The 23,384-nt window shown below is 47.3% G+C and overlaps 1 protein-coding gene and 1 pseudogene across 1 annotated transcript; both read right to left on the minus strand.

The window, feature by feature from the left end:
- The window catches only part of LOC147083975 (uncharacterized), a 40,337-nt pseudogene extending 19,743 nt beyond the window's left edge, over positions 1 to 20,594 (minus strand).
- On the minus strand, positions 2,077 to 3,018 carry LOC147083978 (histone H1-like). The gene has a single exon (XM_085979996.1). The coding sequence runs from the start codon at positions 2,948 to 2,950 to the stop codon at positions 2,234 to 2,236; it is 717 nt and encodes a 238-aa protein (XP_085836122.1). The 5' UTR covers positions 2,951 to 3,018; the 3' UTR covers positions 2,077 to 2,233.
- Positions 20,595 to 23,384: the final 2,790 nt, after the last annotated feature.

Here is a 23,384-nt window from a genome sequence, read left to right on the forward strand (position 1 = left end):
CCCGCGATGCGCTCAAAAATCTCATTCACAAACGAGTTCATGATGCCCATGGCCTTGGAGGAGATGCCGGTGTCGGGGTGAACCTGCTTCATCACTTTGTAGATGTAGATGGAGTAACTCTCCTTCCTCGACTTTCTGCGCTTCTTGCCGCCCTTCGCTGCCGGTTTACTGACGGTTTTCTTGGCGCCCTTCTTGGCAACTGGTTTCTTTTCATCAACCATTCTCAAACTCGATTTCAGACACAAAACGACGCAAACCCGCGCCGGGCTCGGAATATATAGGCAGCCCCACAGTCCTATGCTAATGAGGGATGGGTGAAGGCAATGGTTGTGATTGGCTGCTGAAGAGTGATGTTAAATTCCATTGTTCTGCATCTCTATGATTGGCTTCTTTATGTATCCAATCAGATTGAGATTTTGTCACCAGCACGCCCCCTGTAGTCAGAAAGGTAATTGCAAGAGCATATATCCATGCACCAATTCCCAGACCATTATCTGGGGTCCCAAGCACTTCTTCCGGACGAGACAGCAATTTAGATGTACTTCCTCCAACCAGTGCACTATATTCATGTCTTGCAGTGTGGTCTCCACCACTTTAGTTCAGTATCTGCCCGTCTCTAGTACTGTGAGTGTGTGTATTGGAATAGTTCTGTATTATTCAGTCTCTGGTGATTTATGTAAGTGTTGGAATCATTACCAATCTCAGTCTCTGTTACAGTATGTGCGTGTGGGATCCATTCATTTCCTGTCCGTCACTGATACCATGTGTTAGGGTGGGACTCCATCTGTATCCGTCAGACTCTGGTACCGTGTGTCAGTGTTGGAATTCATTCAGAATCTGTCATTCTCTGGTAGTGTATGTGTGTGTGACATTAATTTTGTATCTGTCTGTCACTGGGATGTGCGAGTTTGAGATTCATTCTGTATCTGTCATTCACTGGGATGGTGTGCATGTCTAAGATTAATTCTGGATCTGTCAGTCTCTGGTACTGAGTGTAGTGTGGGATTCATTCCGTATCTGTCATTCACTGGGATGTTGTGCAAGTCTAAGTCTAAGATGTCAGTCCCTGGTACTGAGTGTGAGTTTCATTCTGTATTTGTCAGTCTCTGGGACTGCATGTTAGTGTCATATTAGTGCTGAATCTGTCAGTCTCTCGTACTGTCTTTCACCGAAGAATTCCGCATGTATCTGCTACTTACTCGGTTTATGAAAGTGGGATTCTTACTGCATCTATCAGACTCTGGCACTTGATGTTAGTTTGAAATTAATTCCATTTCTGCTAGTATCTGCTACTGTATCAGAGTGTGGGACTGAATCTATTTGTAAATCAATTATCCACCTCCAGCTATCTGCAACCGCCAATTTCAAACCATTTATTGACAGTAGAACCGAAACACAGCGCGCCGCACAAACCCTTACAGACTCGGGCTTCATATTCAAGGGTTCCCTGAAACCAGAATATTTTAAGTAAGATCCTGTTACAATTAACAATCGGTAATATTCCCGCCTATATACAGTCCCTTCGATCACAAGTCGACCCGTCTCCTTCCATGTCAATCTCTGACCTTATTCCATCTCCCCACACTTCCCCTCACAGACGGGTTCAGCAGTTTACAAACGCCTTATTCCAGTTGATTTGGAGAATCTCATGTGTTGGGGTTCGAGTTGTGATGTGGGGTATCTCCGCCAGTGTCAGCGTCTCAGAGACTTTCACCCTGAACCTGTGAACTGAAAATGACCGTGAACTGAAAATGACCATGAACTGAGACTGGAGTCGAACACCCCCCCAGTTAGAGTGAGGCCCGGCCCGGACATCCCATTCTCTCTCTGTTTTATTGCAGACACTGGGGGAGGGGTGGGTGCAGCGAAAATCAGCGAGTCACCAGGGAGCCAGGGTTCATTTGAAATGATTTCAATCTGGAATCTGAGCCCGGCCCCGGGACATGGATCATATGATTCCGCGATCACCTCTTTTTGGAAAGACATGGGTGGCTCTGAGAAGAGCCTTTGGGTTCAGATATTTACAAGTTGTTGTTAGATCCGTGTGTTAATGGAGACACGGAATGCAGGAGTTGATTTAACAAGTGTTTACTGAACAAAGTCTGGAGGTGAACTAACTACACAAGACGCTATACAGGCTTATATACCCGAGTGGTTACTACTGGTACTACAGTATACAGGGGCTTCAAAAACATAGTTCCTCTTAAAGGTACATACACTACAGTTGTCCTTTTTATTTTCTTTTGCTCGCTGCTTTCTGAGACTTTGCTGATTTGGGCTTGGCCTTGGGTTTTTCCACCTTCTTGGCCGCCTTCACCTTTCTGCCTGTGGCCTTCTTGGGGCTCTTGGGCTTCTTCACCACCACCTTCTTCCCAGCCGCCGCTTTCGCTGTCTTTTTAGACGTTGCTGCCTTCTTGGTGATTGTTTTCTTGGCTGCTGGTTTCTTGGCTGGAGATTTCTTGGCTGCTGGTTTCTTGGCTGGAGATTTCTTGGCTGCTGGTTTCTTGGCTGGAGATTTCTTGGCTGCTGGTTTCTTGGCTGGAGATTTCTTGGCTGCCGGTTTCTTTACTGCAGATTTCTTGGCTGCTGGTTTCTTCACCTTCTTTCCCTCTTTCCGCTGGGATTCCTTCTTAGCAAGCCTGAAGGAACCCGTGGCGCCCGTGCCCTTGTTCTGCTCCAGGGAGCCGTTTCCCACTTTCATCTTGATACTTAACCTGATCTGGGACCGGAGCTTCAGCACGTCGACGCCGTTGGCAGCCAGAGCCTTCTTTATCGCAACCAGGGACATCCCCTTGCGATCGCTGCCACTCGCCACAACCTTGAGTTTCTGTTCGCCCAACGTGGGACCGGCTGGCTTGGAGTGGGGAGCCGCCTTCTTCTTCTTGCTGGGAGCCTTGGTTTGAGCGGCGGCGGCAGGAGGAGCCATTTTGGCGGCTGCAGTCTCGGTCATGTCGGCGACTCTGTAGAAAATCTCTCTGACAGTCAGAGCTGGGTCAGAAATGAAACGAGAGGCGGCGGCACAGAGCAACTTAAAGGCAGCGAGCGGACGGGGCGGAGACATCCTGCTGTCAGCTCCCGGCCCCTCCAGCCTCTCTCTGTTTCTCTCTCCTCATTAACTCTCCGATTACAATTAAACTCGGGCACTCCACATTCCCAGATTGGTCTCTTTCTGTCTCGAAGACCGGGATGTTTGCTGTCGAGAAAGTTTCATCAGAATTCAAGACAGCAATTTCGATTTAAAACCGTTTCTTTGCTGCACTGATCGCGCTCTCTCACCCGATCGCGGACATGTTCACTGTTTTTCGACTGAAATTTGAAATCAACTAAAACTTCACATTTAATTCCCACATCAGGGGGGAGCAGGGCGATCCTATGACAGGGAAATCTTTGAATTTTACACAAGAGGGTCTCTGAAATCCGGCGATGAGAGCGGGCACACAAACACAGTGACATTAGTCTAACCCGCCCGCCCCTTTAACACACTCTCGCTGACACAATGTTCACTCTGCTCATTCACAGCACAGTCTGTTCCCAGATTTACAGTTCACAGGACAGGTTTTCCTCTCCGCTCGGCCTGTGCTGCCGATTCTCGGGGTTAGTTGGAGTTTCCCAGCTCAGTCAGTGTTAAACACTCTTGAGGCCGGCGCTCCTCACAGTGTCTGTTCCCCAGATTCAGGGGCAGGAGCCAATCACAGCTCTGGCTGTGTTCACCCATATCTGGTTTGAAGGTATTATATTGTTCGCAGGCAGGAATAAGTTTGATTTATATGAAAATAGAAATGATGATCTCACCGCCTCTCTCTGTCTCTCTCTCCCCAAAACTGAGGAACAGAACAGAGCAACTGGTGTCCTGTGCATTCCATTCTCAACACCCAGAGACAGCAACCAGAGAGAGAGAGACAGAGAGACTGTATCAGTCTGAATGGTCGTACTCTGAGCCAAGCGGTCCACGCAGTCTGTTACCGAGATTTCGGGGCAGGAACGTGTCACAGTTTGGCTGTGTGGATCCTAGCCTGCTTTTAGATGATAGTATTATTCACAGAAATAGTGAGACATTCTGTTCACCACACATGCCTTGAACTTGGTTTCAATAGACCGAAAACTGAGAGGTTCAGCGTCGATCCAGATATAACAGGCAGGGCTGGGGGATAGAGGGACTGGGGATTGATCCTGTACACAAGGCACAGAGAAAGACACAGGGGGTGACAGTCACACAGGCCCGGGAACTTGTCTGGTATCTGTCGCCTACTCACCCACCGGAGACAGGCAGAGACTGATTAAACTCCCCGCTCAGCAGCAGTTCAGTGTCAGAGATTGACAGAACCTGTTCCTCTCCATCCTTCCATACAGTATGGGGAAACAAATCGCTCTGAGGGACAGGATTCGCATCACTCTCACACTCACCGGCAGCAACTGACGTGTGTCCAGGGTTGCTTTCCCCTCTCCTAATATCTCCTTATCTGTCTCGGTGACAATGTTTCTTTGATAACGCTCCTTTCAAGCTCATTGGGACGATTTATTCATTTAAATGTGCTATATAAGTTCAAAGTGTTTTTTTTGCTGTTGCTTCTTTTAATTTGCGTCAGGAGAGAGGTCTGAGCATGCGTGATAAACACTTGCCTGCTCCTCCCCCTCTCTCCACACTGTTTAAAGCGACAGGAAGGATCCTGCAAGCTCCCCTCCCCAAGCTCTGCCAGCGGGGGCCGTTTCCTCTGTGCTCGGCTGAAGATCGCTGACCACATCAGGGAGTGGAGATAGCACGGGCCCGAGTAAGGGAACAAACAGCAGCCTCCTCACAGCAGCACATCGCACTAGGACTGTGTCCGCAGATGGGCTTTGTGTCGGGTAAGTTCAGTGGCAGTCGGGGCTGTTTGTACGAGACAGATTGAAGCAGGAAATATTTCCGGAACATGGAGTGAGTGGGGGAAGGGAGAGGCCATTCTCGGGCTGTGTGTGTACAGTGTAAGGTAACATAGGAAGTAAATCACCTCGCTGCAGTCATCAGCGAACATCCCCATTTCTGACCTCTTGTTGGAGGGAAGGTCGTTGATGAAGCAGCTGAAGATGGTTGGGCCTAGGACACTGCCCTGAGGAACTCCTGCAGCGATGTCTTGGGGCTGAGATGATTGACCTTCAATCACCACAGCCAATCTTCCTTTGTGCTAGGTATGACTCCAGCCATTGGAGGTTCCTCCGCCCCCCCCCAACCGATTCCCATTGACTTCAGTTTTACTAGGGCTCCTTGATGCCACAGTTGGTCAAATGCAGCCTTGATGCCGAGGGCAGTCACTCTCACCTCCCCTCACCTCCCCTTCACCTGATGAAGGAGCAGCGCTCCGAAAGCTTGTGATTTCAAATAAAACTGTTGGACTATAACCTGGTGTTGTGTGACTTCTTACATTTGCCCCTCACCTCTGGTATTCAGCTCCTTTGTCCATGTTTGGACCAAGGCTGTAATGAGGTTGGGAGCCGAACTGTCTTGGCGGAACCCAAACTGGGCATCATTGAGCAGGTTATTGGTGAGTAAGTGCTGCTTGATAGCACTGTCGATGAGACCTTCTATCACTTTGCTGATCATTGAGGGTAGACTGATGGGGCGGTAATTGGCCAGGTTAGATTTGTCCTACTTTTTGTGGACAGGACATACCTGGGCAGTTTTCCACATTGTCGGATAGATGCCAGCGTTGTAGCTGTACTGGAACAGCTTGGCTAGAGGCGCGGCTAGTTGTCAGGTGTTTGCTGTATCCAGTATGCTCAACCCTTTCTTGAAATCAGGTGGAGTGAATGGAATGGGCTGGTGGAACAGGCTGGAGGGGCTGAATGGCCTCCTCCTGACAATATGTTCCGATGTAGTCCTCCCACCACTGGGAGCGATAGTGATGCGTTCGTGCGACATCGCTCTCCCGCGCAGGTGCAGTACCACTCCCTTTCTCTCTCCCGCGCAGGCGCTGTGACGCAGACTTGCACTCCCGCGCAGGCGCAGTGCCGCTCCTTGCACTCCGGCGCAGGCGCAGTGCCGCTCCCTTACTCTTTCCCGCGCAGGCGCAGTGCCGCTCCCTTACTCTTTCCCGCGCAGGCGCAGTGCCGCTCCCTTTCTCTCTTCCATGCAGGCGCAGTGCCGCTCCTTGCACTCCGGCGCAGGCACAGTTCCGCTCCCTTACGCACTCCCGCGCAGGCGCAGTGGCGCTCCCTTGCTCTCTCTATCTCTCTCTCTCCCGCGCAGGCGCAGTGCCGCTCCCCTGCCCTCCTGTGCAGGCGCAGTGCCGCTCCCTTTCTCGCCCTCCGGCACAGGCGCAGTGCCGTCCCTTTCTCTCTCTCTCCCGCGCAGGCGCAGTGCTGCTCCCCTGCTGATCATGGGTTTGCTGTGTGCTGGGCCGGTCAGAAACAGGCTTGTTGCCCGGGTTACAGGGCCTGTTCTGTGACTGAGGGAACTCGGCTCCATTCAGCACCCGGCCCGACAACGGCTGCTCAGCCCCGAGTTTAGATCACAGCGAGGGAGGGTCACAGGGTCACCGCTCCGGGCAGTAACTCCGCACAGAAAATGGCGCATTTCCGCCCAGAGCAGTGAGAATGGGGGAGTCTCAGGAGGCCGGAAATGTAGTGAGGAAAATCTCCAAACTAAGCACACAGCCCCGCAACTGGGGATCTGAGGAAAATCTCCAAACTAAACACACAGCCCCGCAACTGGGGATCTGAGGAAAATCCCCAAACTAAACACACAGCCCCGCAACTGGGGATCTGAGGAAAATCTCCAAACTAAACACACAGCCCCGCAACTGGGGATCTGAGGAAAATCTCCAAACTAAACACACAGCCCCGCAACTGGGGATCTGAGGAAAATCTCCAAACTAAACACACAGCCCCGCAACAGGGGATCTGAGGAAAATCTCCAAACTAAGCACACAGCCCCGCAACTGGGGATCTGAGGAAAATCTCCAAACTAAACACACAGCCCCGCAACTGGGGATCTGAGGAAAATCCCCAAACTAAACACACAGCCCCGCAACTGGGGATCTGAGGAAAATCTCCAAACTACACACACAGCCCCGCAACTGGGGATCTGAGGAAAATCCCCAAACTAAACACACAGCCCCGCAACTGGGGATCTGAGGAAAATCTCCAAACTAAACACACAGCCCCGCAACTGGGGATCTGAGGAAAGGCACAAAATCAAACAAATACTCGGCCTTGAAATTGAATTATTAGTAAGCAGATTAAAAGTCTACATTATATTATTTCACGTTTTCAATATTGTTCTTATTTTCTGCTTTGCCACAATTAGATGTCCCGGTGAGAGATGGTGTGATTGAGGAAGGTGCTCAGCTCGAAGTAAACAGGGATTGTAGACTGAGGAACAACAGCAGATGAACCAGCACAGGATTGTGAGAGCACCAACCGGAGAGAACCCTTCCGATTCAAAGAGCTTCCAGAGATCGACTGTGGAACAAGGTCAAAGAGAGTCCCATTGACTCAGATACACACTGGTCCTGGTGATGGACTGGGGAGAAAGGTCAGAGAGAGTCCCATTGATTCAGATACACACTGGTCCTGGAGATGGACTGGGGAGAAAGGTCAGAGAGAGTCCCATTGACTCAGATACACTCTGGTCCTGGAGATGGACTGGGGAGAAAGGTCAGAGTCCCATTGACTCCGATACACACTGGTCCTGGAGATGGACCGGGGAGAAAGGTCAGAGAGAGTCCCATTGACTCAGATACACACTGGTCCTGGAGATGCACTGGGGGGAAAGGTCAGAGAGAGTCCCATTGACTCAGATGCACACTGGTCCTGGAGATCGACTGGGGAGAAAGGTCAGAGAGAGCCCCATTGACTCAGATACACACTGGTCCTGGAGATGGACTGGGGTGAAAGGTCAGAGAGAGTCCCATTGACTCAGATACAAACTGGTCCTGGAGATGGACTGGGGAAATAGGTCAGAGAGAATCCCGTTGACTCAGATACACACTGGTCCTGGAGATGGACTGTGGAGAAAGGTCAGAGAGAGTCCCATTGACTCAGATACACACTGGTCCTGGAGATGGACTGGGGTGAAAGGTCAGAGAGAGTCCCGTTGACTCAGATACACACTGGTCCTGGAGATGGACTGGGGTGAAAGGTCAGAGAGAGTCCCATTGACTCAGATACAAACTGGTCCTGGAGATGGACTTGGGAGAAAGGTCAGAGAGAGTCCCATTGACTCAGATACACACTGGTCCTGGAGATGGACCGGGGAGAAAGGTCAGAGAGAGTCCCATTGACTCAGACACACATGTCCTGGAGATGGACGCTCCTGCACTCGCCCCCTGACCCTCCCGCACTCGCCCCCTGACCCTCCCGCACTCGCCCCCTGACCCTCCCGCACTCGCCCCCTGACCCTCCCGCACTCGCCCCCTGACCCTCCCGCACGCGCCCCCTGACCCTCCCGCACGCGCCCCCTGACCCTCCCGCACTCGCCCCCTGACCCTCCCGCACTCGCCCCCTGACCCTCCCGCACTCGCCCCCTGACCCTCCCGCACGCGCCCCCTGACCCTCCCGCACGCGCCCCCTGACCCCCCCGCACGCGCCCCCTGACCCCCCCGCACTCGCCCTGATGGGGCTCTTCTCAAGTACACCATGCGGTGCAATAAAACACCCCCAGAATCAAGGCCGTGCTCCTGGGGAAGGTGAACAGGCCACAGGAACCAGTACAAGTGAATAAAGTCAGGGTCAAGGCCCTGCTCCTGGGGAAGGTGATCAGGCCCCAGGAACCAGTACAAGTGAAGCGACTCCTTCTCCCGGAGACTTATTAAACGTGAATACGCCAAGAGTTGACCAAAAATCAGGTTAGTAATATTAATCAAGGAGTCAATTTCTGCTATAAGGAGGGATGATACCTTAGCAGGTTCCTCTAATGAGGCCATATGGGTAGAACTTAAAAACAAAAAGGGGGCAAGCACTTTGCTGGGAGTGTACTATAGGCCCCCATACAGTAAGGGGGAGATAGAGGAACAGATATGTCGGCAAATCTCAGAGGTGTAGAAATAATAGGGTAGTAATTGTTGGGGATTTCAACTTCCCCAATATTAACTGGGATAGTCAGAGTGTGAAAGGCTTAGAGGGTGTGGAATTCTTAAAGTGCATCCAGGAGAGCTTTTTCAGCCAACATGTAGAAAGTCCTACAAGAGAGGGGCGGTACTGGACCTAATTCGAGGGAATGTAGCAGGGCACGTGGTAGAAGGGTTAGTAGGTGAGCATTTTGGTGACAGTGACCATAATTCGGTGAGATTTAAAGTAGTTATGGAAAAGGACAAAGATGGACTGGAAATAAAGGATCTAAATTGGGGGAAGGCCGATTTTTAATATGATAAGGCAGGATCTGGCCAAAGTGGACTGGGATCAACTACTTGTAGGACAATCCACATCAGAGCAGTGGGAGTCTTTCAGAAAGGAAATAGAGAGAGTACAACGCCAACATGTTCCTGTAAAGGTCAAGGGTGGGACCAACAAGCCCAGGGAACCCTGGATGTCAAGGGACATACAAGAATGGATTAGGAAAAAAAGGGGGGCTTTTGGCAGATACAAAGGACTAAAAACACTGGAAGCCCTAGAGGAGTATAGAAAGTGCAGGGGGGTACTTAAAAAAGAAATTAGGAGAACGAAGAGGGGTCATGAAAAAACACTGGCAGGCAAAATAAAGGAAAATCCCAAGGTGTTTTATTAGTATATTAAGGGCAAGAGGATAACCAGGGAAAGAGTAGAGCCCATTAGGGACCAAAGTGGCAATCTGTGTGTAGAGCCAGAAGATGAAGGTGAGGTTTTAAATTAATATTTTGCATCTGTGTTCACTATGGAGAAGGACGATGCAGGCATAGAAATCAGGCAGGGGGGATTGTGATATACTTGAACAAATTAGTATTGAGAGGGAGGAGGTACTAGTGGTTTTAGTGGGCTTAAAAGTGGATAAACCCCCAGGCCCAGACGAGATGTATCCCAGGCTGCTGTGTGAGGCAAGGGAGGAGATTGCAGGGGCTCTGACACAAATTTTCAGAACCTCTCTGGCCACAGTGGAAGTGCCGGAGGACTGGAGGACAGCTAACGTAGTACCATTATTCAACAAGGGTAGTAGGGATAAACCAGGGAATTACAGGCCAGTGAGCCTAACATCAGTGGTAGGGAAATTATTGGAAAAAATTCTGAGGGACAGAATTAGTCTCCACTTAGAGAGGCAAGGATTAATCAAGGATAGTCAGCATGGCTTTGTCAGGGGGAGATCATGTCTAACCAATTTGATTGAATTTTGAGAGGGGGTGACTAGGTGTGTGGATGAGGGTAGTGCAGTTGATGTAGTCTACATGGACTTTAGTAAGGCTTTTGACAAAGTCCCACATGGGAGATTGGTCAAGAAGGTAAGAACCCATGGGATCCAGGGCAATTTGGCACATTGGATCCAAAATTGGCTTAGTGGCAGGAGGTAGAGGGTGATGGTTGAAGGTTGTTTTTGTGACTGGAAGCCTGTGTCCAGTGGTGTACCGCAGGGATCGGTGCTGGGTCCTTTGCTGTTTGTCGTGTACATTAATGATTTAGATATGAATGTAGGCGGTATGATCAGTAAGTTCGCAGATGACACAAAAATTGGTGGAGTGGTAAATAGCAAGGAGAGAAGCCTCAGGCTACAGGATGATATAGACGGGTTGGTCAGATGGGCAGAACAGTGGCAAATGGAATTTAACCCTGAAAAGTGTGAGGTGATGCATTTTGGGAGGACTAACAAGGCAAGGGAATACACAATGAATGGTAGGACCCTAGGAAGGACAGAGGATCAGAGGGACCTTGGTGTGCATGTACATAGATCCCTGAAGGCAGCAGGACAGGTGGATAAGGTGGTTAAAAAGGCATATGGGATACTTGGTTTCAATAGCCGAGGCATAGAATATAAGAGCAGGGAGGTTATGATGGAGCTGTACAAAATGCTAGTTAGGCCACAGCTGGAGTACTGTGTGCAGTTCTGGTAGCCACAATATAGGAAGGATGCGATTGCATTGGAGAGGGTGCAGAGGAGATTCACCAGGATGTTACCTGGGCTGGAGCGCTTCAGATATGAAGAGAGACTGGACAGGCTGGGGTTGTTTTCGTTGGAGCAGAGAAGGCTGAGGGGGAACCTGATTGAGGTGTACAAAATTATGAGGGTTATAGATAGGGGAGATAGAAAGGAACTTTTTCCCTTAGTAGAGGGGTCAATAACCAGGGGGCATAGTTTCAAAGTAAGGGGCAGGAGGTTTAGAGGGGATTTGAGGAGAAACTTTTTCACCCAGAGGGTGGTTGGAATCTGGAACTCACTGCCTGAAAGGGTGGTAGAGGCAGGAACCCTAACAACATTCAAGAAGCATTTAGATGAGCACTTGAAACACCATAGCATACAAGGCTACGGACCCAGTGCTGGAAAATGGGATTAGAATAGACTGGGCTTGATGGCCGGCGCGGACACGATGGGCCGAAGGGCCTCTTTCTGTGCTGTATAACTTTATGACTAACTCTGAGCCGAAGTTCCTCGAGTTGCAGACACTTCTGGTCACCACACTTTAGGAAGGATGTGAAGGCCCTTGAGTGGGTGCAGAGGAGATTTACCAGAATGGTTCCGGGGATGGGGGATCTTAGCTACAAGGACAGGTTGGAGAAGCTGGATTTGTTTTCATTAGAGCAAAGGAGGTTGAGGGGTGATTTGACAGAGGTGTACAGGATTATGACGGGTTTGGATAGGCTAGACGGTGAAAGGCTGTGCCCACTAGTTGATGGTACAAGGACTAGGGGACACAGATTTAAGGTTTTGGGTAAGAGATACAGGGCGGGATGTGAGGAAAAACTTTTTTACGCAGCGAGTGATGAGGACCTGGAACTCGCTGCCGACGGAAGTGGTGGAAGCGGAGACACTCAATGTTTTCAAGGGGAGACTGGATAGACACTTGAGGGAAATAAACTTGCAGGGCTACGGGGATAGAGCGGGGGAGTGGGACTGACTGGATTGCTCTACAGAGAGCTGGCACGGACTCGATGGGCCGAATGGCCTCCTTCTGTGCCTCTATGACTCTGTGTGGTTGCTGTGGATCACACTGGGGTCCACCAGCTCCCACATGCTACAGCTGCAACACATCACCTGCCCGGCCATCTCTATTGTATTTTATTTAACTAATTAGGTTTTCAAGTTTTGAAATACCCAATTGTCTATTAATAGTTTTTAATCTAGGTAATAACCTTGTTTAATTTATTACATTTAGCTATATGCTTTAGGTCTTTACTGTAACTTCGCCCACAGTCCTAATTAAACCCCAGTTGTTTATATTTTTTCACGTATCAAGCAGCCCCTCTTACCCCCACCTCATCGAATTCGCTCACTCACCCAATTCCCGAGTTAAGCACTCTGTAGACGCAGTACTCCGTAGAACTGGACTCCGTGCTACTTACCTCCCAAACATTTCTCCTTCCGCACTCAAAAGGCCGATGAATTTCAGGTCCTGATGAATGGAGTGACTCTCTGAGATCTCGATGTGAAGTTTGGTTTGAGTTTCCCCGTCTGTCAATCCTGCCCTTCTCACAGACGGTGAAAGGAGTTTCCAAAAGCCATCACTGAGAGTCCAGGACAGAAATTGACAACATTCTCCCCCAGCAACAATTCTCTTGTCCTCACCCAATCACGTTCCCTTAGCAACAAGGTATTGAAACTTCTTTTATACATTCTCGCAAAATATTACACACAGGTGTCTTCACCCAATCTCGCTCCCCCAGCAACAACTCCCCGGTCCTCACAGGATACTAGTTTGGCAACATTAAATGATATGGAACCTTCCAGAACTTTGGGCACTTTTTAACGGTTAATTACAAAATGGCCAGTTTTGCAGCTACCAATTACTGTAACTCATCAATACACACAATTCTGATTCATCGACTTTGCATTATAGAATAGTAGAATTACATTAATACATCCAAAGGGCTTCCAGCAAATAGTTTGCAGAAGGCTGCACCACTGAATAAATGTGAAATATTTAGTGTTTCCCACATTCAATAACTGTTCATTTTATTTTGCCTCATTTGAACACATTAATCTGACTGGCTGAAGGGCACTGATGTAATTTGATTGGAGGCCTTCTATCAATTATCTTGCCTACCCTCAATCTGGCAAGAAACTACTTAAAAATGTCGACTATTCCTCAATTCAATTAATGTCAAGCACAATGGTTTTAATGGGAACAGTCACAAACAGTTAATTCCTGCCCCTTGCCCACCACAACAGCACTTAGACATACTATGGGGAATCCTCATGGGACAAAGATGGAAGCTTTGTGAATTTAACACAAAATGAGGGCAGCGAATGTTGTAAAGCCTAAGGGGGAATTACAGGTTGTGTCCCGAGCTGAGCCGCCCCCTCTTAAGCTGAGTTTATTTTGTCTTGTTTCTTATTTACAAGTTCACTTCTTACAAAACATTCTTTAATTCTTTATGTTGCTGCTTTAAGCTATATAATTTTCACCCTAACAGATATGTACTTGAAGTGCCGTAACCTACAAGGCTACGGACCAAGTGCTGGAAAGTGGGATTAGGGAGGATAGCTCTTTGTCGGCCGGCACGGACAAGATGGGCCGAATGGCCTCCTTCTGTGCTGTAAATTTCTATGACTCTATGATTCATTGATCATCCCATTCCCAAGCTGACTCTGTGTTAACACCTCAGACGAGCCGTCCCACGTAGGGTGACTCCCTCAACCTGTTCTCCCGGTTACAGAACCAGTTTGTCTCTCTCAGGAATGCCCAAGCCTCTGTTGTCTGGGCACCAACTCACTCGTGACCTCACATGTTGCAACAAGTCTGCTGCCGGAGCAGTTTGCAGTGTTATTAGGTCTGTGGGTCTCTTAGCAACCACCTCCCTTATCGAGGCAAAGGGCTCATCTCCTGACTTTGGGTGTTATCATTCCAAACTTCAGCATTCCCTGTCTTTTAGCTTCAATCTGTCTGTGTCCACCCAGTGACAACACTGAGCCCCTCCCTCCAACCACTGACACTCACCCTCTTGCTGAGAAAGAAAGACTTGCATTTATATAGCGCCTTTCACAACCTCAGGATGTCCCAGAGCGCTTTACAGCCAATGAAGTACTTCTGAAGTGTAGTCACTGTTGTAATGTAGGAAATGCGGCAGCCAATTGGTGCACAGCAAGCTCCCACAAACAGCAATGTGACAATGACCAGATAATCTATTTCAGTGATGTTGATTGAGGGATAAATATTGGCCCCAGGACACCGGGGAGAACTCCGCTGCTCTTCTTCAATGTAGTGCCATGGGATCTTTTACATCCACCTGAAAGAGCAGACGGGGGCCTCGGTTTAACATCTCATCCGACAGGCGGCACCTCTGACAGCGCAGCACTCTCTCAGTACTGGAGTGTCAGCCTAGATTTTTATGCTCAAGTCTCTGGACTGGGACTTGAACCCACGACCTTCTGACTCAGAGGTGAGAGTGCTGCCCACTGAGCTAAAGTGCCTGGAGCTAAGCCAGCTGGGATACTTGACATAGGATTACATCGGATATACGGCACAGAAACAGGCCATTCGGCCCAACCAGTCCATGCCGGTGTTTATGCTCCACTCGAGCCTCCTCCCGTCTTTCCTCATCTAAATCTATCAGCGTAACCCTCGATTCCCTTTTCCCTCATATGCTTGTCTAGCCTCCCCTTAAATACATCGATACTATTCGCTTCAACCACTCCCTGTGGCAGCGAGTTCCACATTCTCACCACTCTCTGGGTAAAGAAGTTTCTTCTGAATTCCCCATTGGATTTCTTGGTGACTATCTTATATTGAGGCCTCTAGTTATGCTCTTCCCCACAAGTGGAAACATTCTCTCTGTATCCACTCTATCAACATTTTTCATAATTTTAAAGACCTCTATTAGGTCACCCCTCAGCCTTCTGTTTTCAAGAGAAAAGAGACCCAGCCTGTTCATCCTTTCCTGATATGTATACCCTCGCGTTTCTGGTATCATCCTTGTAAATCTTCTCTGCACCCTCTCCAGTGCCTCTATATCCTTTTTATAATATGGCGACCAGAACTGTACGCAGTGCTCTAAGTGTGGTCTAACCAAGGTTCGATACAGGTTTAGCATAACTTCACTACTTTTCAATTCTATCCCTCTAGAAATAAACCCTCTTGCTTGGTTTGCTTTTTTATGGCCTTGCTAACCTGTGTCGCAACTTTTAGTGATTTGTGTATTTGTACTCCGAGATCCCTTTGCTCCTCTACCCCACCTAGACTCGCACCCTCCAAGTGATAAGTGACCTCCCCATTCTTCCTACCAAAATGTAATACCTCACATTTATCTGTTCAGCCTTGGTCACTCTGCAAAAACTCTGAAATGTTTAATAATGAAATCAGGGAGTCAAAAAGCTCAGGTGAGGCAGTTTAAAAAGACAGTCCCTGACCAGAGATTGCTGGATGCTGACACTTGGTGCTCACGAGGATAGAATGTCCCATTCCCCAGGCACAGACATCCAGCACCTCGATCACAGCAACAATTCACAAAACACTTGCAATATAACTTGGAGCAGAGACGGTTAAGTGGAGCTGTGATCGAGGTGCTCAAAATTATGAGGGGTTTTGATCGAGCAAACAAGGAGAAGCTGTTGTCACTGGCAGGAGGGTCGGTAACGAGAGGACACAGATTTCAGATCATTGGCAAAATAATCTAGAGAGGAAATGAGGAGACTTTCTTTTACACAGCGAATTGTGATGATCTGGAATGCACTGCCTGAATGGGAGGTGGAAGCAGATTCAATAGTAACTTTCAAAAGGGAATTGGATATATACTAGAAGCAGAAATTTGCAGGGCTGTGGGGAAAGAGCAGGGCAGTGGGACTAATTGCATCGCTCTTTCAGAGAGCCGGCACCAGCACGATGGGCCGAAAGGCATCCCACTGTGCTCTATGATTCTATAACATCAGCTTCTCTCTGCCCACTAGCACTGAGAGAACAGGGAATAATCTTTAAATCCAGCCCAGTTATTGGGGGCTCTTAACATTAACAAGCCCCAGTTGCCTGAATTAACATGGTTCAGTCCTGGATGTGATTAAAGGCATCGGAAACAGTGGAATCGACCCACCGCAGTCACAATGTGGACACTCTGGTGTGTCAGCGGGTGGGATACACCAGGGAATCCCTTTCCACACACTGAGGTTGACTCTAATGATCGGGAGTCCCAGGGTTTCAGATACCAGATAATCAAGCTTACAAGAACACAAATTGTCTCTCCAGGCTTTATTAAGAGCGCTGCATAACACAGATCAGGTGATAATGCCCTCAATCTGGAGAATAGAAGTACAGTGGATTCACGCGCGACCTTAAGAACATAAGAAATAGTAGCAGGAGTAGGCCAATCGGCCCCTCGAGCCTGCTCCGCCATTCAATAAGATCATGGCTGATCTGATCCTAACCGCCAATCTACTATCACAGAACCATCTCCTGAATCTAACAGAATTAGGAGCAGGATCAGGCTACACGGCCCCTGGGCCCACTCCGCTACCCACAGGGCCATGACCGATCCGAACCTAGACTCATGTCCAAATTCCTGCCCGCTCCCCATAACCCTTTATTCCCTTTACTTCTAGGAAACTGTCTATTTCTGTTTTAAATTTATGTAATGATGTAGCTTCTACAGCTTTTTGGGGCAGCATATTCCATGGACCTACCACCCTCTGAGTGAAGTAGTTCCTCCTCATCTCAGTTTTGAAAGAGCAGCCCCTTATTCGAAGACTATGCCCCCTAGTTCTAGTTTCACCCATCATCGGGAACATCCTCCCCGCATCCACCCGATCCAACCCCTTCACAATCTTATATGTTTCAATAAGATCGCCTCTCATTCTTCTGAACTCAAATGAGTAGAGTCCCAATCTACTCAACCTCTCCTCATATGTCCATCCCCTCATCCCCGGGATTAACCGAGTGAACCTTCTTTGTACTGACTCGAGAGCAAGTATGTCTTTTCTTAAGTATGGACACCAAAACTGTATGCAGTATTCCAGGTGCGGTCTCACCAATACCTTGTACAACTGAAGCAATACCTCCCTATTTTTATATTCTATCCCCCTAGCAATGAAAGCCAACATTCCATTGGCCTTCTTAATCACTTGGTGCACCTGCATACTAACCTTTTGAGTTTCGTGCACCAGGACCCCCAGATCCCTTTGTACTTCAGTACTTTCCAGTTTCTTGCCATTAAGATAATAACTTGCTCTACGATTTTTCCTGCCAAAGTGCATAACCTCACACTTTCCAGTATTTTATTCCATCTGCCAAATCTCTGCCCACTTACTTAGCCTGTCTATGTCCCCTTGCAGATTTTTTATGTCCTCCTCACTCACTACTTTTCCTCCCATCTTAGTATCATCTGCAAACTTTGATATGTTACACTCGGTCCCCTCCTCCAATTCGTTAATATAGATTGTAAAGAGTTGGGGACCCAGCACTGAACCCTGTGGAACACCACTAGTTACTGATTGCCAGTCCGAGAATGAACCATTCATCCCAACTCTCTGCCTTCTGTTAGATAGCCAATCCTCTATCCATGCCAGAATATTACCCCCAATCCCGTGATTTTTTATCTTAAGCAATAATCCTTAGTGTGGCACCTTGTCAAATGCCTTTTGGAAGTCTAAATACACTACGTCCACTGGTTCACCTTTATCCACCCTATATGTTACTTCCTCAAAGAACTCCAGCAAATTTGTCAAACATGACTTCCCCTTCATAAAACCATGCTGACTTTGTCCTATTAAATTATGATTATCCAAATGTCCTGTTACTGTCTCCTTAATAATGGACTCCAATATTTTACCTACCACAGATGTTAGGCTATAGTTTCCAGCCTTCCGTCTACTGCCCTTTTTAAATAAGGGCGTTACATTAGCAGTTTTCCAGTCTGCCGGGACCTTTGCGGAGTCCAGGGAGTTTTGGAAAATTATTACCAATGCATCCACAATCCCTACCGCCACTTCCCTCAAGACCCTAGGATGTAAGCCATCAGGTCCAGGTGATTTATCCGCCTTGAGTCCCATTATTTTACCGAGTACCACTTCCTTCGTGATTTTGATCGTGTTTAGCTCCTTCCCCCCTGTAGCCCCCTGTTTGTCCAGTGTTGGGATATTCTTAGTGTCTTCTACTGTAAAGACTGATACAAAATTTTCATTCAGTGTTTTTGCCATCTCCATATTTCCCACCATTAATTTCCCGGTCTCAACCTCTAAGGGACCGACATTTACTTTAGCCACCCTTTTTCTTTTTATATAACTATAAAAACTCTTACTATCTGTTTTTATATTTTTTGCTAATTTACTTTCATAATCTATCTTCCCTTTCTTAATCAATCTTTTTGTTATTTTTTGCTGTCTTTTAAAGTTTTCTCAATCCTCGATCCTCCCACTAGATTTGGCTACCTTATATGCCCTTGTTTTTAGTCGAATACTATCCTTAATTTTGTTACTTATCCATGGATGGCTGTCTTTTCTTTTACACCCTTTTCTTTTCAGTGGAATATATATTTTTTGGAAGTTGTAAAATAACTCCTTAAATGTACACCACTGATCATGTACCGTCTTACCCTTTAATCTATTTTCCCAATCCACTCTACTCAATTCCGCTCTCATACCTTCATAGTCTCCTTTATTCAAGCTTAGCACACTTCTTTGAGATCCAACCTTCTCACCCTCTAATTGAATATGGAATTCAACCATGTTATGGTCACTCATTCCAAGGGGATCCTTTACTAGGACATTTTCTAGGTCCTTTACTAGGACCTTCTCGAGTCTGTTCCAACTGACAATGGCTTAAGTGGCCTGTTCTTATACACAAGCTTGGTTACCGCTCAGGAAATGGGATTGTTTGGACCCGTCTGTTGACTGCCTCCTGAACTCCTGCTAATTCAGGGAATTTAGTCCATCTGTGACCAGACTATAACCACAAGACCGTCGGGTTATCACAACTATACGGTCCGTGAGGTTATTATTAGATTCAAACCCAGACGTTGTGCCTTCACTTGTCTGGCACTTCATCCCATAACACGGGTACAGGGGCTCAGTAATGTTTCATCCATCAGAAAAAGACAAAGTACAACAACATACTGGTCAGCTTAACAGAATCTCATCAAATTTAAGGGGCCATCAATATAAAATAGTCTCTGACAGATCAAGTAGGGAATTCAGGAGAAATGTCTTTACCTAGAGAGTGGTGAGAATGGGGAACTCACTACCACAGGGAGTAGTTGAGGTGAACAGCACAGATGGATTTATGGGGAAGCCACACAAGGGAGAAAGGAATGGGAGGATGTGTTGATCGGGTTAATTGAAGTAGGGTGGGTGTGGGGCATAAACACTGGCATGGACCAGTTGGGCCGAATGGCCTGTTTCTGTGCTGTACATTCTATGTAACACCATGAACAGTCAAACAAAGGGAATCATCAGCGCAACAGTCTTAAAGATTAAACAGCAGTCCAAGAATTTCTAAAACATTCATCCATTCCATGTTCATGTCGCCCCAGCTACAGAACAGTGTGAACTCGTTGGTGTCTCAGCAGGTGGGATGACTGAGTGAATCCCTTCCCACACACAGAGCAGGTGAACTGCCTCTCCCCAGTGTGAACTCGCTGGTGTGTCAGCAGGTGGGATGGCTGAGTGAATCCCTTCCCACACACAGAGCAGGTGAAAGGCCTTTCATTAGTGTGACCTCGCTGGTGTCTCAGCAGGTGGGATGACTGAGTGAATCCCTTCCCACACACAGAGCAGGTGAACGGCCTCTCCCCAGTGTGAACTCGCTGGTGTGGCAGCAGGTGGGATGACTGAGTGAATCCCTTCCCACACACAGAGCAGGTGAAAGGCCGCTCCCCGGTGTGAACTTGTTGGTGTTCTAGCAGTGTTGAGGACCGAGTGAATCCCTGCCCACACATGGAGCAGGTGAACAGTCGCTCCCCAGTGTGAACTCGCTGGTGTGCTGTCAAATGTCCAGAGCGTTTAAAGCTCTTCCCACAGTCAGAACATTTAAATAGTCTCTCATCAGTGTGAGCTCGCTGGTGTTCTTTCAGATCCCCAGAGCTTTTAAAGCTCTTCCCACAGTCAGAACACTTAAATGGTCTCTCATCAGTGTGAACTTGCTGGTGTCTCAGCAGATTGAATGACCGAGTGAATCCCATCCCACACACGCAGCAGGTGAATGGCCTCTTTCCTGCTCTCTCCAGCTGGTGTCCCTTCAGCTTCTGGGAGATTTTAAAGCTTTTCCCACAGTCAGAATGTTTCACCAGCCTCTCCCCAGTGTGAACTCGCTGGTGTGCCAGCAGATTCGAGGACCGAGTGAATTCCTTCCCACACACTGAGCAGGTGAACATAATCTCTCCTGCTCTCTCCAGCTGGTGCCTGTTCAGGTCCTGGGACCTTTTAAATCTCTTCCCACACTCAGAACATTTAAAAGGTCTCTCATTAGTGTGAACAAGCTGGTGTGCCAGCAGATTGGAGGAGCGACTGAATCAGGTCCTGATGAATCGAGTGACTGTCTGATCTTGAAGTGATGTTTGGTCTGAGCTTCCTGTCTGTAAATGCTCCACTTCTAAAACCCTGTAAAAGAAGTGTAGAAAGGGGTAAGAGGGAGAATGTTGCCTCATGCCCCCCTTTCCCAGCCCAGGGGCAGTGAAGCTGATTTTCAGGCCCCAGCTGCTGCACAGGTTACATACGAACATACGAATTAGGAGCAGGAGTCGGCCACTCGGCCCCTCGAGCCTGCTCCACCATTCAATAAGATCATGGCTGATCTGATTACTCCACATTCCCACCTACCCCCGATAACCTTTCACCCCCTTGCTTATCAAGAATCTAGCTACCTCTGCCTTAAAAATATTCAAAGACTCTGCTTCCACCGGCCTCTGAGGAAGAGAGTTCGAAATACTCACGACCCTCTGAGAAAAAATTTCTCCTCATCTCTGTCTTAAATGGGCGACCCCTTATTTTTAAACAGTGACCCCTAGTTCTAGATTCTCCCACAAGAGGAAACATCCTCTCCACATCCACCCTGTCCAGACCCCTCAGGATCTTATATGTTTCAATCAAGTCACCTCTTGCTCTTCTAAACTCCAGCGGATACAAGCCTAGCCTGTCCAACCTTTCCTCATAAGACAACCCGCCCATTCCAGGTATTAGTCTAGTAAACCTTCTCTGAACTGCTTCCAATGCATTTACATCCTTCCTTAAATAAGGAGACCAATACTGTACACAGTACTCCAGATGTGGTCTCACCAATGCCCTGTATAACTGAAGCATAACCTCCCTACTTTTGTATTCAGTTTCCCTCGCAATAAACAATAACATTCTTAGCTTTCCTGATTACTTGTTGTACCTGAATACTAACCTTTTGCGATTCATGCATTAGGACACCCAGATCCCTCTGCATCTCAGAGCTCTGCAATCTCTCACCATTTAGATAATATGCTTCTTTTTTATACATCCTGCCAAAATGGACAACTTCACATTTTCCCACATTATACTCCATTTGCCAGATCTTTGCCCACTCACTTAACTTATCTATATCCCTTTGTAGCCTCATTATGTCCTCTTCACAATTTACTTTCCTACCTATCTTTGTGTCATCAGCAAATTTAGCAACCATGCCTTCGGTCCCTTCATCCAAGTCATTTATATAAATTGTAAAAAGTTGAGGTCCCAGCACTGATCCCTGTGGCACACCACTCGTTACATCTTGCCAACCAGAAAATGACCCATTTATGCCTACTCTCTGTTTCCTATTAGCTAGCCAATCTTCTATCCATGCCAACATGTTACCCCATACAACATGAGCTTTTATTTTCCGCAATAGTCTTTGATGTGGCACCTTATCAAATGCCTTCTGGAAATCTAAGTACAGTACATCCACCGGTTCCCCTTTATCTACAGCACATGTTACTTCCTCAAAGAACTCCAATAAATTGGTTAAACATGATTTCCCTTCCACAAAACCATGTTGACTCTGCCTGATTACCTTGAACTTTTCCAAGTGCCCTGCTATAACGTTTTTAATAATAGCTTCTAACATCTTCCCGATGACAGATGTTAAGCTAACTGGCCTGTAGTTTCCTGCTTTCTGTCTCCCTCCCTTTGAGTAAAGGAGTTACATTCGCTATTTTCCAACCTAATGGAACCATCCCCAAATCTAGGGAATTTTGGAAAATTTAAACCAACGCATCAACTATCTCACTAGCCACTTCTTTTAAGACCCTAGGATGAAGTCCATCAGGCCCCGGGGACTTGTCAGCCCACAGCTCCAACAATTTGCTCAGTACCACTTCCCTGGTGATTGTAATTTTCTTGAGTTCCTCCCTCCCTTCCATTTCCTGATTTACAGCTATTTCTGGGATGTTACTTGAATCCTCTATAGTGAAGACCGATGCAAAATACCTGTTCAATTCAACTGCCATCTCCTTATTTTCCATTATTAATTCCCCAGTCTCACTTTCTATAGGACCAATGCTCACTTTGTTAACTCTTTTCTTTTTTAAATATCTATAGAAACTCTTACTATCTGTGTTTATATTTCTAGCTAGCTTTCTCTGGTACTCTCATTTTTCTCTCCTTATTAATCTTTTAGTCATTCTTTGCTGTTTTTTATATTCTGTCCAATCTTCTGACCTGCCAGCCATCTTTGGACAATTATATGCTTTTTCTTTAAGTTTGATACTATCTTTAACTTTTTTAGTTAACCACGGATGGTGGGTCCTCCCCTTGGAATTTTTCTTTCTCGTTGGAATGTATCTATTCTGTGTATTCTGAAATATCCCCTAAAATGTCTGCCACTGCAACGCTATTGACCTCTCCCTTAACCTAATTTGCCAGTTCACTTTAGCTAGCTCTGCTTTCATGCCCTCATAATTGCCCTTATTTAAGTTTAAAATACTAGTCTTGGACCCATTCTTCTCTCCCTCAAACTGAATGTAAAATTCAATCATATTATGATCGCTGCTACCTAGGGGTGCCTTCACTGTGAGGTCATTAATTAATCCTATCTCACTGCACAATACCAGGTCTAGTATAGACTGCTCTCTGGTTGGTTCCAGAACGTGCTGTTCTAAGAAACTATCCCGAAAACATTCTATGAACTCCTCATCTAGGTTACCTTTGCCCATCTGATTTTTCCCGTTTATATGTAGATTAAAATCCCCCATGATTATTGCCATACCTTTCTGACAAGCTCCCATTATTTCTTCCTTTATACTCCATCCTACCGTGTGATTACTGTCAGGGGGCCTGTACGCCACTCCCACAAGTGACTTCTTGCCTTTATCATTTCTCATCTTAACACGCAGGTGCAGCAAGCAATTAGGAAAGCAAATGGTACGTT

Source organism: Somniosus microcephalus, unplaced genomic scaffold, assembly GCF_052327205.1.
Source record: "Somniosus microcephalus isolate GS21.2 unplaced genomic scaffold, FLI_Smic_1.0 scaffold10, whole genome shotgun sequence".
Lineage (NCBI taxonomy): Eukaryota > Metazoa > Chordata > Chondrichthyes > Squaliformes > Somniosidae > Somniosus > Somniosus microcephalus.